Below are 15,025 nucleotides of genomic sequence, written 5' to 3'. Positions count from 1 at the left end.
CCACAGCCCCTAGGTTGGCTTTGAACTTGTGTCCTGTGTCCAAGTGTGGTCACATGGGGCCGGAGAGATAGCATGAAGGTAAGGCGTTTGCCTTTCATGCAGAAGGTCATCAGTTTGAATCCGGCTTCCCACATGGCCCCCCGTGCCTGCCAGGAGCAATTTCTGAGCTGGAGCCAGAAGTATCCCCTGAGCACTGCCGGGTGTGACCTAAAACCCACAAAAAACCAAAAAAACAAGTGTGTGGTCACATCCCCTCTGCGTGGCACCAAGAAGCTCAGCTCTCGGCCCTACCCCTGCTGCTCAGTGTCACCAGTGAGGGGCAGAGCCTGTGTGGGCTCTCATGCAGCCTGGGTGCAAGTGGAGTTCGGCAGTGGCTCCTCAGCAGTCATCACCCTTGGCGCTCTAGTCTTCCAAATGTAGGCTACTTCCAGTTGCTCCTCTGCTCTATCCCTCCCTGGAAGGACCAGCTGCTTCCCCCTTCTTCCTCTTCTCTCCTTCCTCTTCCCTCATCCCTGTTACTCCTATGTCACCCTTCCCCTCCTTTCTCTACCCCATCTTCTGTTTCCGTTCTCCCCTTCTCTTCCTTCCTCTCCCTTTCCTTTCCTTTCCTCCTTCCCTCTTCCTATTCTTTCTTCTCTCCCAACCACACCTGCTGAGTATCTATCTGCTCTGCTTTGGAGTGCTTGTTGGCCAGCTGGGATGTGAGCAGGAGTAAGGCCTGCTCCGTCTCCTCCCACACACGGGCGTTCCTAGAGAAGAAGCTGGGGTGCACTGGGGGCCACAGGAAGATGAGCTGCTTATTGGCAAAGCTTTGAAGGGGATTTGTTTGCCCCTATCCAGGGAGTGGACTCTTCCCCAGCAGTAGCTCTGCTCGCCCCAGGCCTTCTTCCACCTTATGGCAGTGTGGCCCTTGGGTTGGAAGGATGTGGCCCCCAACCCCTTTTACTGCCTAAGCTGGGAAGGAAGTGCTGCTCGTCCTCAGCTGGGGGAGGGGGGGGAAATCTGTCCACCCCTCACAGCTCAAATGGTCTGGGAGTTGGAGCTGTCTCTCTTTTCTTCATGCTGACTCAGCCAGTGTCAGAGGCCCCAGCTGGATGACTGCCCCCCTCCCAGCTCCCGGGATTGCCTGAACACCAGCCCCCACCAATAGGGTTTCTTTCCCTGCACCACCCCGACCTCTGACACGGTGCTAGGCCCCCCCGGGTGCCACGCGCTCACGGCCTGTCCTCTTGTCCTCTGCCCCCCTGACAGGACGCCCGGGTCCCTCGATGACCATGGGAGATATGAAGACCCCAGACTTCGACGACCTCCTGGCGGCCTTCGACATCCCGGACATGGTCGACCCCAAAGCTGCCATCGAGTCGGGGCACGACGAGCCCGAGGCCCATGTTAAACAGAGCGGCCACGCCGAGGACGATGGCCATGCGCCCTCTTCCTCCTCGGATGGCGGTGTCAGTGTCATTGTCAAGAACGTGCGCAGCCTGGACACAGCTGAGGGCGCCGACAAGGACGGACACCCCCCTGCCACAGGCAATGGCCTACACAACGGCTTCCTCAGCGCTGCTACCGCCGCCGGCCTGGACAGCTATGCCAAGGAAGGCACCAAGGCACCCAGGGCTGGGGCTGGGGATGGACCGGCGGCTGCAGAGGGCAGCTTGCAGGATGCTGCTTTCAGCCAGTTCAGCCCCATCTCTAGTGCTGAGGAGTTCGATGAGGATGAGAAGATCGAGGTAGACGATCCCTCAGACAAGGAGGAGGCACGGGCCGGCTTCAGGCCGCACGTGCTCTCAGGGGCTGCCCCCCACCAAGACTATGAGAAGATCAAGGCCCTGGGCGGAGAGAATGGGGGCAAAATCGGCACCGTTCCCACCGCCGGTGGTGCCGACAAAAGCAAGGCGGTGAAGAGGGAGTCAGAAGTGGGTGGCAGTGGTGGCAGCGGTGGCAGCGGGGCTGCTAGCCTGGCTGCCTATGAGCCCTTCAAGGTCAGAAAGGCAGAGGAGAAGCTGAAGGAGAGCTCGGAGAAGGGGCCCGATGCCCGGGCTAATGAGGCTAAACTGGGTTCCGAGAAGGGCGAAGGCACCTTAGGCGCAGCGCCACCACGGGCTAAGCCCTCCTCCAAGCTCTCCTCCTGCATCGCTGCCATTGCAGCGCTCAGCGCCAAGAAGGCCGCTTCTGACTCGGCTCGGGAGCCAGCCACCAGCCCCCAGGAACCCTGCCCTGCACCCAAGGATGCCCATGAGAGCCCCCGTGCCGCTGAGAAGTCCCCCGAGGTGCCAAACCTCATCGACGGCCCTCGGAAGGGTCCCCTGAAGCCTTCTGACAGTCCCCGGAGCAGCTGCAGCGAAAGTAGCGGCAAAGGGTCTCCCGCCTCGCCCGCTGGTTCCACCCCGGCCATCCCCAAGGTCCGCATCAAGACCATCAAGACGTCCTCGGGTGAGATCAAGAGGACGGTGACACGGGTCCTGCCTGAGCTGGACCAGCTTGACGCCTCGGGCAAGAAGCCATCGGAGCCTCCACCGCCCCCGCCGGCCTCCGTCATGGCCTCAGTGACCTCACTGCTGAGTTCACCAGCTGCGGCGGCTGTGCTGTCGTCTCCGCCACGTGCCCCGCTGCAGTCGGCCGTGGTGACCAATGCCATGTCCCCAGCTGAACTGGCCCCCAAGCAGGTCACCATCAAGCCGGTGGCCACTGCCTTCCTCCCCGTGTCCGCGGTAAAGACAGCCGGGTCGCAGGTCATCAACCTGAAGCTGGCCAACAACACCACGGTCAAGGCCACGGTCATATCAGCCGCCTCGGTGCAGAGCGCCAGCAGCGCCATCATCAAGGCCGCCAACGCCATCCAGCAGCAGACCGTGGTGGTGCCGGCCTCCAGCCTGGCCAGCGCCAAGCTCGTGCCAAAGACGGTGCACCTCGCCAACCTCAACCTCCTGCCCCAGGGCGCCCAGGCCACCTCGGAGCTGCGCCAGGTGCTTACCAAACCCCAGCAGCAGATCAAACAGGCAATAATCAGCGCTGCGGCCGCGGCTGCCGCCTCCTCCTCCAACTCCTCCACCTCCTCTCCCGCTCAGCCACCCAAAAAGGTGTCCCGGGTGCAGGTGGTGTCGTCGCTGCAGAGCTCCGTGGTAGAGGCCTTCAACAAGGTGCTGAGCAGCGTCAACCCCGTGCCCATATACATCCCCAATCTCAGCCCCCCGGTGCACGCGGGCATCACGCTGCCGGCTCGTGGCTACAAGTGCTTGGAGTGCGGTGATGCTTTTGCCCTGGAGAAGAGCCTGTCACAGCACTATGACCGGCGCAGCGTGCGCATCGAGGTGACCTGCAACCACTGCTCCAAGAACCTGGTATTCTACAACAAGTGCAGCCTGCTGTCCCACGCCCGCGGTCACAAGGAGAAGGGCGTGGTCATGCAGTGTTCCCACCTCATCCTCAAGCCCGTGCCTGCGGACCAGATGACAGTGTCACCGGCCAGCAGTGCCGCCGCTGCCGTCGTCGCCGCCTCTGCCAGCGCCTCGGCCAGCGTCACCACGGCCATGGTGTCTGTGTCTGCCACGGGGGCAGTGGCGGCGGCCGTGGTGAATACGGCCGCCGGCACTGCCCCGGCTGTTCCCGTTGCTGCTGGCAGTGGCGGCGGCGGCGGCAGCGGCCCACAGACAGTCCCCAAGATCCAGTCGGGCATCACCGGGACCGTCATCTCCGCTCCCTCTAGCACCCCCATCGTCCCGGCGATGCCCCTGGACGAGGACCCATCCAAGCTGTGCCGGCACAGCCTCAAGTGCTTGGAGTGCAACGAGGTTTTCCAGGATGAGACGGCGCTGGCCACCCACTTCCAGCAGGCGGCTGACGCCAGCGGACAAGTAGAGTATCTTCCGCCGCCTTGTGGGATGGGGCTATGGGGGTGTGCTGCGGGGCATAGGGCTGCTAGAGAAGGGAGAGTGCGGAACGGCATGGTTACCTATAGGAAAGCGTGGTCCTGGGGTGTGTGTGGGAGGAGTGGGGATGAGGAAGGCATTGATGACAGGTGGGGGTGCTCTCTGAAACATAGACCCCGAAGTCTGAGATCCAAATACATTGGGACCAGTCCCCTGTGTTCCTCCTCGAGTGATTGTGGCCAACCCATATTCTCGGCACATAGCAGGGAGTTGGGGATTTCCTGCCAATTCTCGGTGTGCATCGGGCCTTCTCTAAGGATCTGGATCCTCAAGGGGTCTCCTCTGGAGCCTGTTGGGTTACAACTAAGCAGCATGGTACCAGGCAGTATGGGGAAGATTGGGACTTGGTTCATGCAGTCTCTCGGACTGCCTTTGCTTTTGTGGGAATATGGGTGTCTTTTGCTCTGGGAGCCGCTGTGACTTGTGGAAATGAGGAACAAATCTTGTTGTTAGGAACAAATCTTGTTGTGATAATAGCAGGTAACATTTATCACAGAAACCCTTTAGTCTCGGGGCTGGAGCAATAGCACAGCAGTTTGCCTTGCAAGAGTTCGATCTGGGTCAGACACCGGTTTGATTCCTGGCATTTCATATGGTCCTCTGAGCCTGCCAGGAGTGATTTCTGAGCATAGAGTCAGGAGAAATCCCAGAGCGCTGCCAGGTATGCCCCCCCCAAAATAAACAAAACCAAAAAAAAAAAAAAATAAGAACAAAGAATCTATGCAGGCAATTGCCCTAATCACTATACTTTCTCTCTCCATGAAAGAAACAGAAAAAGAAACCCTTTAGTCTGGTGACAGGTAGGAAAGCGGTCAGGTGCACTCCCAACATGTCTGGATTCAGGTTCAATCCCTGATCTCCGGCACCACGAGGTTTCCCTGAGCATGGTTAGGAGCATCCCTGGTGTCCCGGGTGGCACCCCACAGCCCCGGTACCGCAGGTTCCAAGTGGCTTTGCTTCCTTGGGCTTGTGAGCTGAATTAGCTCGCATGGACCCCAGTCACTGGCAGTGCCCCTGGGCCTTGGCTGCCCCCTCCCGCCCCATTGCCCAGCTCCCTAGTCTGTCACAGGATTTAAATACATGCCTGGCGTGGTTGAGGTCGTGATAGGGAGCCTTAGGGGATTTTGTGCTTATCATGGCCTCTTTGCCAAACTGGGGAGGAAGGGACTGGACTGTGGCAGTTCCTTGGTCGGAGTTTGAGCCAAAAGAATAGAAGGCCACACCTACTACCACTGCTCTTCCGCTGGGCTGGGGCAGGGATGATAGGTGAAAGCAGCCAGAGAGTTTTTAATTGTTTTTGTTCACACTTGGCAAGGCTTGGGTTACTCCTGCTCTGCGCTCAGGGATCACTACTGGTGTTGCTCGAAGCACCAAATGAGATGCTGGGAATTAAACCAGGGTTGGCAAACATGCAAGGCAGTTGCTCTCCCTGCTGTACTGTGGCTCTGGTCCCCCAAGAGTTTTTCATGCAGATCTGAATTTCCGTGTGTCCTGGGTATTCAGGGTAGATGCTCAGAATCATTTGCTGGGATGAGGGGGGGCCATGGTTCTTCTGGAGACCTTCCCTGCCTTATCCTCCCTTTCGGTGGTGGAGGGGGTGTACCTCTTCAGGTGTGAGTGTTTGTGCATGCGTATGTGTGTGTTTGTGTGTGTGTGTTTTGTGTTCCTTGGTTCCTTCTCTAGAGATGGCATCTCCTTTTGTGGTGTGGGGGAGGGACCCTGTGGGGTGCCCAGGCCAGACCCCTGGTCTTCATCTGTGGGTGAGATGAGTGGGCACTGTCCTTGCCCTTCATCAAGGGTCCCCAAGGAGCAAGCTAGCCCAATCACAGGTTCATCTCTGCTTACAGCAGTGGTCCATTCCTGCACTTGTACCTCACTGGTGCACCTGCCTGCACCCTCACCCTCCCTCACAGCTGTCCACATCCCCGAAGCCAGATATCCTCCTTGCCCCTATCACAGTCTGGCACAGGCCCCACCTGCCTTTCCTGGGGAAGGAAACCCACTCTCAGGGCTGCTACCCTGGACTGCCTAAGGGTTCTGGGCACTCCCGCATCCTCCCCCATCCTCAGGATGCTGTGATCTGTTCTCTTCTCGGGGCTCAGGTGTTGACTCCTCTTTAGGCTTCTTGAAGCCGTGCTGCATGTTCCCCCAGCGAGCAGATCTGAACCCTTCCTGCTGTTGCTTCTGAGGTTCAAGCAGAGCAGCTCTCCCCTCATCTTGTCCTTGTCTTTTCCTCCCCACATCTGCTGCACCTGGATGGACTGTGGTCTCATCTGCCTCCCTCCCCTGCTTGCTGCTGTGGCATCGGTCTTTCCTTCTGTCCCTCAGCTCGGTTATAAAAAAAAAAACTTGTGATGATGATAATGATTCTCAAGTGCCGGCATCCATGTTCTCTGGGCTCTTCCCTTTCCAGTCATTTTGGTTTTCTGTTTGTTTTATTTTGGCCACACCTAGTGATGCTCAGGGGTTATCCCTGGATCTGCACTCATGAATCATACCTGGCAAGTTGGGAGAACCTTAAGGATCTGGGATTCGAACCCGGGACACAAGCATGCAAGGCTGTATTATCCCCGAAGCCCCCTTATCTCACTTTATTATTTTATTTTTTGGTTTTGGAGCCATACCCAGCTGTGCTCAGGGGTTACTTCTGGCTCTGTCTGTGCTCAGAAATTATTCCTGGTAGGCATGGGGGACCATATGGGATGCTGGGAGTCGAACCAGGCTTGGCCGCATGCAAGGCAAACATTATCGCTCAGGCCCCCTCATCCCACTTTTTTTTTTAATTTTTAGGTTTTTTTTTTTTTTTTTTTGGTTTTTGGGCCACACCCAACGGTGCTCAGGGGTTACTCCTGGATGTCTGCTCAGAAATAGCTCCTGGCAGGCACGGGGGACCATATGGGACACTGGGATTCAAACCAACCACCTTTGGTCCTGAATCAGCTGCTTGCAAGGCAAATGCTGCTGTGCTATCTCTCTGGGCCCTTAATTTTTAATTTTTAATTAATGAGAACAAAGATGCAAAGAAAGAGGACAAGGTAAAGTTACAGTGGAAGGACAATCCCCCATAAACAGAATTCTCAGAAGTCCCCTTGCCTGATACCTTAATTTTGAACTTTCATCCAAAGAACATTAAGAAAAATAAAACAACCCATGTACAATTACTTTGTCCCTCAAGTCCCCAGATTGTAGTACATTATAATATTTCTTAGCAGTACACAAGTTTTATGGCCTCATCCCACTTTTAAAATGACATCTTTCATTTAGGCTGTGGCCCTGTGTGTGAGAAAGGACTCAGCGCCATCCTTTCTACTCTGCATCCCATTTGCTCCCACTGTGCACTCTGGTAAAACCCCGGACTAGCTGTGAAGGCCAGATGCTCATGGGGCAGTCACTGTTGTCTTTTCTGGAATGTTCTGTAGAAGGAACAGATCTAGGCAGGATTTCTCGGTTATACCTGGGTGTCTGCATATATCCTCAGCCCGTTCCTGTGCTTTTTGACCTTGTGAGTCTTTGGCGGCCTTCGTGGGGCTGTATCCAGGGCTTTTTAACCATCTGCAGTGGACAGCTGCTCCATCTCCACTTTGGGAATCTCAAGAGGAAGCTGTTATAAACACGTGATGCAGGTTTTGGGGAGGACCACACCTGGAGGAATTCCGGTGCTGCTTTCTAGCTTGGTGCTCGGGAGGACTGGACTGTGCTTGGCCGTAGTGTTGGGTTGGACCTTGAGGGACCAGGCTTGGCCATAGTTGGTCTCTCCTACCCAGCTTTCATGGGAATTTTCTTTTTATTTTCTTTTCGGTCTAGTGATGCTCAGGGATCACTTCTGGTAGGGCTTAGGGAACCACATGGGATGCTGGGGATCAAACCAGGGTCGAAACCTCCTCTCTGCTATACTATTGCCCTGGCCCTCGTGCGTTTCCATTTTCCTTGGAACTTGGCCCGGAGTGCAAGATCTCTGGGAGCTGCATGTCTGTCTAGAAGGGATTGGGGGTGTTTCTGGGCCCTGCATTTGGTGGCAGGGCTCCCTGCATACCCTGGGCCTTGGGGCCCTGGGACTGGCTTCATCAGTGCCACAGCTGTGTCTTCCCCATGGCTTAGGGCTTCCTCGGCCTCCTTTCTTGAGGACTTGTCTCTGCATGTTTTGGGCCTGTTTTCTCAAAAGGCTTGCCTGACCCTTATGGGTGAGTGAACAGGCATGTTCAGGTGTGTTCTCGCTGGCTGTGTTGTTGTGAGTTTCTGCTGTCAGCTCAGTCTTTTCATCTCCCGGCTCTCTTGGGAAGAGAAAACATGAATCCTGGGGAGCTGATTTGACTAGTCTCTACTCTAGAGCCTGAAAACTCCCCTCCTCCTAAAGGAAAAAGAGACGTAGACTTTTAGGTCTGTGGTGCACTTTGGGTTGATTTTTAGAAGGTAGGATTTTTAGGAGGCTCAGGGGTTTTTTTTTTGTTTGTTTGTTTTTGGGCCACACTGGGGGGGGGGCACTCAGGTAATAAATACCTTCTGACAGACTTGGAGGACCATATGAGATGCTGGAGATCGAATCTGGGTTGTTCGTGTGCAAGGCAAATGCCCTACTGCTATATTATTGCTCCAGTCCTAGGATACTTTTTTTTTGTTTTTGTTTTAGGCCAGACCCGGCTCTGCTAAGATCTTCCCTCCTGGTTTTTTCCTTGGGTATCACTCGTGGTGGCAGTGCTCCAGGGACCTGTGGGTTGCTGGGAATTGAAGGCAAGTGCCTTCCCCACTGCACTGCCTCTCTGGCCCTGTCTTTAATTTTGTATATTTATCATATATCTTTTTTTTTTAAAGCCTGTTTATTCAACCTATTAAAATTTAGGGAGGTTAGGGAGATAGATTCCATGGTTTTCTCTTAGTTATTGAAGTAGCCATCTCTGGAATGAATCCTTCAGCCAGAAGTCAAGTTCAGGGGACCATATAGGATGCTGGGATTCGAACCACCGCCCTTCTGCGTCTAAGGCAAACGCCTTACCACTATCTCTCCAGCCCCAAGAGTTAATTTTCTTAACAGGCCTCTCCCACCCGTTTGGATAGCACCTAGCTATGCTCAGGACTCACTCCTGTCTATGGTGTTGGTGATCCAACCTGGGTCTTCTTCAGTAAGGCTGCACCCTCCCTGCTGTGCTGTCTCTGGCAGCCTGTGTGTCTGGATGCCTTGGCATGTCATTGTCTCACCTCTGTGGCCGCTATAATTGGTTTTGTGACCAGCAGTGTCCAGTCAGACTGTGGAACACCAGATTCTTGATATATGGCTCAGTGTTCCTTTCGCCTTGTCATGCACATAACCTAAGATAGAAACTGGGGGTGGATCATAAGTGGTTGGGGAGGTCAGGACTATCCCTTCTGTTTGGGGGTGTCCTCTCAGCTTGGTAGGGTCTGCAGTCTTTAGGGGGTAGGTCTGGTGAGGGTGGACAGACCTTGCTCACCTTGGGAAGCCCAGCAGGGTCCCTGAGAGTAGGTGGCCTCAGCAGTTTTGGCCACACAGGTCATTCCCTGGGGCCTGGTGAAAGGTCCCATTTCTGGGAGAGGCTGGAGCTGCAGTCTGGGAGGTATTTGTTTTGTTTTGTTTGAGGGGCCATGCTCGGCAGTGCTCGGGTTTTTTTCCTGGCTCCATGCTCAGATATTTACTCTTGGTGGGGCCGGAGCGATAGCACAGTGGGTAGGTCATTTGCCATGCATGCAGACGACTCAGGTTCAACCCCCAGCATCTCATATGGTCTCCTGAGCCTTCCAGGCATGATTTCTGAGCACAGGGCCAGGAAGTGACTCCTGAATACTGCCCCCCCCCCCCAAAAAAAAACAAAAAGGAAAATAAATTACTCTTGGGGGACCATATGGTGTTCAAGGAATCAAACTTGGATCAGCTGTGTGAAAGGCAAATGCCGGGGCCGGGCGGTGGCGCTGGAGGTAAGGTGCCTGCCTTGCCTGCGCTAGCCTAGGACGGACCGCGGTTCGATCCCCCGGCGTCCCATATGGTCCCCCAAGAAGCCAGGAGCAACTTCTGAGCGCATAGCCAGGAGTAACCCCTGAGCGTCACAGGGTGTGGCCCAAAAACCAAAAAAAAAAAAAAAAAAAAGAAAGGCAAATGCCCTCCTTGCTGTGCTATTGCTCTGACTTCAGTTGGAGGTTTTTTTTTTTTGTCTTGGTTTGAAATGGAGCTTAGCATGAGTGACTCCATTCTGAAGCACTTGCCTTTTCTTCTTTTTTTTTTTTTTTTTTTGTTTGTATTTTTAGCCACACCCGGCAGCGTTCAGGGGTTACTCCTGGCTCTACGCTCAGAAATCGCTCCTGGTAGGCACTGGAGACCATATGGGATGCCAGGATTCGAGCCACTGTCCTTCTGCATGCAAGGCAAATGCTCTACCTTCATGCCATCTCTCCAGCCCCCCCTTTCTTCTTTTAAACCAGAGGTCTCAAACTCAATTTACCTGGGGGCCGCAGGAGGCAAAGTCGGGGTGATCCTTGAGTGCAAAGTCAGTAGTAAGCCTTGAACATTGGGGGTGTGTGACCCAAACAACTAAAACAAAACAAAACTAAAAAAGATTCCTCTAGGGCAGGGCCACAAAATGTTGTATGGAGGGCCACAAATGGCCCTCGGGCTGCGAGTCTGAGACCCCTGTTTTAAACAGAATTCTCTAAGAATTTAGTTACATCTAAGTCTGTTACATCTAAGTCTGCTTCATGTGTGTAGATACAGGTGACTTAGCTGCTGGAGGTGCTTTGTTGGCAGGGCATGTGGTGCACATGCACAGACCTACCCTCCTCCCAGTGGGTGGTGCCATGTACCCCCAGCCAGCCCTCATTTGCTCGGCTGAGGCAGCCTTTCCTGGACCTGGGGAGCCTGCTTACCCCCACCTCACCCCATTTTCATGTGTCTTTTATTACCCAAAAGACTCTCTGCTGAGTTTTTCTACTTCTGTTCTCTCTCCTAAGCACATAATTTTAATTTTGGTCAGACTAGCCCTGGCTTAGCTTTAGAGTCGAGCGCTTTGAACCCTTTCATTTATTCTCCGGTGATTGTCTTGAGGAGATTATATGTGTCCGCCCTGCCACTTTGTGCAGATTGGCCCATTTAAGCTGTCAACCCTTATTAGGGATATTTTTTTTTTTTCCAGTGTGACTGAAGGATTTGAAGCGCGCCGTGGCCAACCCGAGGAGGGAACAAAAGGCTTAGAGAGTCGTTCTGTAATGCCTGCTGCCGCTTTTTATTTCCGTGACAGGCTCTGGTCTCCACGCACTCTCATTGTGCAACAGGATGAAAGGGAAAGCCAGAAAGTAAGCTGGTGCGCTGGATGACTGTTGTTATTTTTGGTAATTATACTGTAGATAGAAGATGATGAAGCGGCCGTTAATGAAGCAGAAACAGTTAAGCATCTTGGGCTGACTGTTGGGCTGGCACTGGGGTGACCTTTAAAGAGCGTGTGCTTCAGGCTGTCGTTTTGCTCTGGGGCCGTTTGAAATTTAAGCATTAGTAGATGCCATGTTTACTCACATTGCTCCTATCTGGTTCATCCTTTCCCTTTTATCTTCCCTGGTTCTTTTCCTCTGTAAAAGCTGATTGGAAACTGGAAAAATCTTTTTTTTTTTGGGGGGGGGGGCATACCTGGCAGTGGCGCTTGGGTTTCTCCTGGCTCTGTGCTCAGAAACTGTTCCTGGCAGGCTCAGGGGACCATATGGGATGCCAGGATTCGAACCACAGTCTGTCTTGGGTTGGCTGCGTGCCAGGCAAATGCCCTACTGCTATGCTATCTCTCCGGCCCCAGACTTTTTGTTTTTGGGCCACAACCTGGTGTTGCTCTGAGTCTTGGTCATTCCTGGCTCTGAGCTCAGAAATAACCCCTGGCAGGCTCAGGGGGACCCTATTGTATGCCAGGGATCTAACCTGGGTCAGCCACATGTAAGGCACACTCACCCCCTACGCCTCCCACTGTGCTGTCTCTCCGGATCCCCTGCTCAGACAATTTCTGATTGAGATATATATTGGTTTTGAGGCCACACCCGGCGTTGCTCAGGAGTTACTCCTGGCTGTCTGCTCAGAAATAGCTCCTGGCAGGCACAGGGGACCATATGGGACACCAGGATTCAAACCAACCACATTAGGTCCTGGATCGGCTGCTTGCAAGGCAAACACAGCTGTGCTATCTCTCCGGCCCCAATTTCTGATATTTGTAAGCTCTGTGTGGACTCTTAGTCAGGGGTGCCCTCACTCACTCTTTCCCCACCGGCATCTGGATGCCTTCCTCGGAGCACATGATTGATGGGCCTAGTCAGCCCTATCCCTTGTACTATCTGGTCCCCTGATCTTCACGCTAAGAGTAACGAACTGTAATAACTAGACAAAATCAACGCTAGCCCTGAATTTCAGGGCCTGGGTCAGATGAGGAGATAGAATGGATTGGAGGAGATGGTGTCCATCAGGGAACGTGATTTACTGTTAAGCTTATTTCTCCACTGATCTTGGGCATTGCTTTTGGGTCACACCCGGCAGTGCTCAGGGGTTACTCCTGGCTCTGTTCAGAAATTGCTCTTAGCAGGCTCGGGGGACCATATGGGATGCCGGGATTCGAACCACCGCCCTTCTGCATGCAAGGCAAATAAATATGCCGTACCTCCATGCTATCTCTCCGGCCTTGGGCATTGCTTGACTGTGAGAAGAAAGTAACTCCCTTTCACTGACAAGTGGGGACCAGGAGCTATTCCCCCCCCCCCCCCTTGAGTCCTTAAACACGTTTTCAGGTGACCTAAGTCAAGTGTTGGGAAACTCATCTACAGATGCTTGTCTTTCTGTGCTTTCTCCTCTTCTGTAGGCAGGCAGGCATGACCACCGGCTGCCTCTCTGCTTGCAGTAAGTGGCCTCAGCGTGTTTAGTCAAAGTTAAGGGTTTCAAAGGCATAATTGAGCTTTTAAATTAAGAACAAGCGAGAAGTCCTAGCCTGCCTGCGTGCTTAGACATGCCCCTATCCTGTGTCCAGAGCCCCTAAACATCAGAGAGACTCGTAGGGCCCTTCCCCCTTGGACTATGGAAATGAATCTAGGCCCGATCCTAGGAAGGAGGAGAAGATCTACCACCTAAAACAGGACCAGCCAGCAGAACCAGGGCCCACAATCCCTCTTCCAGCATGAGTACATGTGCTAGGTAGGGAGCAAGGCGGGTTCCTGCCCCTCACCACCACAATCTGCTTGCCCTCTTCGGCCACTGAAAGGCAGCCCGGAGGGCCAGAGAGAAACAGGCATGGGAGGACAGACAGTCCTGAAGCAGAGGTGAGGGGACAGCATGTCTCCCCAGCCCCAGGAATCATGAAGGGCTTGGGCTACTGGTCATCAAGGGGCACTCCGTATGGGAAGGGGTGTAGTAGACATCAAGCATCCTCGGTTCTCTCAGATGAATCTCGGGACTTTGCCTCTATTGGAAAGACACCCCCTAATGGTTGGGGTGCTGTTGCTGTCCTTAATTTTGATATGTTTGAATTGCTTGTTAGGACCAGAATTCTTCCACCAAACATGTCCTTAGTTACTTCTGCATGCTCCCATAGCATACTCAGTCCCAGAGGGGAGAGCTTGGGAGCACTGGGCTCTGTGACCTGGGAGCATGGTGGAAGGTGACTTAGGAACTGCTTTCTTCAAGCTTGAGTAGGGAGGGAAGGCGCTGGCCTTCTATGCTGCCCACCTGGGTTCAACCCCAGCATCCCATAGGGTCCCCAAGGCACCCCCAGGAATAACCCCTGAGCCCAGCTGGGTGTGGTCCGTCCACAAAACAAAAGAGAAACCAGAGCTGCCTCCTTCATCTTCTTTTGGACAACACTACACTTGAGGGGCCGGAGAGATAGCATGGAGGTAAGGCGTTTGCCTTTCATGCAGGAGGTCATCGGTTCGAATTCCGGCGCCCCATATGGTCCCCCATGCCTGCCAGGAGCAATTTCTGAGCCTGGAGCCAGGAATAACCCCTGAGCACTGCCGGGTGTGACCCAAAAACCACAAAAAAAAAAAAAAACAAAAAAAACAAACAAACAAAAAAAAACACTACACTTGAGCTCATGGCTTTCAGATTCTTCTTTTGCTTTTGTCTCTTTCTGTCATTAAAGTATATTGGTGACTGGAGGGTGCTTTGAAGATTGCTTTGAGCTGCCTGAGGGTTTTGTTTGCCTCCCCATTTTTCTTTTGAGTTCCTGGCTCTCTGCTCAGGGATTACTCTTAGAGGTGCTTGGCGGAGCTAAGGTGTTCTAGCGATCCTACCTAGGTCGACCATGTTCAAGGCAAGCGCCCTCCCCACTGTAATGTCGTATTAGACTCCCCTAAGCTGCCCCAGTTTCGATGCCTCGCTTGTCCCTGTGAGCCACCAAATCTGCTTCCTCACAGTTTGAATTCTGTCTCACTATGGGCCCTTGGTGAGTTTCTGAATTTCATGACACCTTTCTTGGTCTGTAAATTAGAGGTAATGTTTTTGATACCCTCACTTGGGGTGGATACTGGCCATGGAGTACCAGGCCTTGAACCCGGTGCCCCTCCCTACAGCTGTGCTATTGCTCTAGCCCCAACAGGCAGGATGTCTTAATTAATGTACGAAGGGTGGGGAGGGAGAGAGAGCGTGGAGAGGAGGGGCCAGGAGAGAGACTGAGTATTGAGTCCAGCATAGAAAAGAAAGAGTGATAGCACAGTGGTATGGCATTTGCTTTGCACACTGCTGACCAAGGACTCACCTGAGTTCGATTCCTGACATCCCATATGATCTCCTGAGCCTGCCAGGAGTGATATCTGAGGGTAGAGCGAGGAGTAACCCCTTACTGCCGCTGAGTATGGCCCAACAAAACAAAACAAAGCAAAAAAGAGTAGTTTCCTCTTAGTGGTGGAGAGGGAAGGAGGGAGGGAGGGAGGAGTGGAGAGAGAGAGAAGAGGAAAGATATTACTGAGCTCAGCACTGAACATAGTTGTTATATTTCTTAGTAAGGTATTTTAGGGGGCTGTGGAAATTCAGACATTGTAATTCTCTGCCTGGGGTTAATGAGAACATGATGAAGCTGATAGAAGAAGAAAACTCCAGTTCAAAGAGACATATTCCCCCTTGGCTGCGCCTGGGTGTG

General features: G+C 53.5%; 1 protein-coding gene across 2 annotated transcripts in view; it reads left to right on the top strand.

Annotated features, from left to right (window-relative positions):
- The window catches only part of ZNF532 (zinc finger protein 532), an 83,105-nt gene that overhangs the window by 40,974 nt on the left and 27,106 nt on the right, over positions 1-15,025 (top strand). For both annotated transcript variants that reach the window (XM_049782048.1, XM_049782047.1), the window contains exon 3: positions 1,252-3,854. In XM_049782048.1, coding sequence (XP_049638005.1) covers positions 1,269-3,854 — 2,586 coding nt within the window. In that variant the 5' untranslated portion in view covers positions 1,252-1,268. The remainder of the gene's footprint in view (positions 1-1,251; positions 3,855-15,025) is intronic.

The sequence above is a fragment of the Suncus etruscus genome, chromosome 10 (assembly GCF_024139225.1).
Source record: "Suncus etruscus isolate mSunEtr1 chromosome 10, mSunEtr1.pri.cur, whole genome shotgun sequence".
Taxonomy (NCBI): Eukaryota; Metazoa; Chordata; class Mammalia; order Eulipotyphla; family Soricidae; genus Suncus; species Suncus etruscus.
Note: the sequence above shows the minus strand (reverse complement) of the source record. Positions and strands in the feature narration are given on the sequence as shown.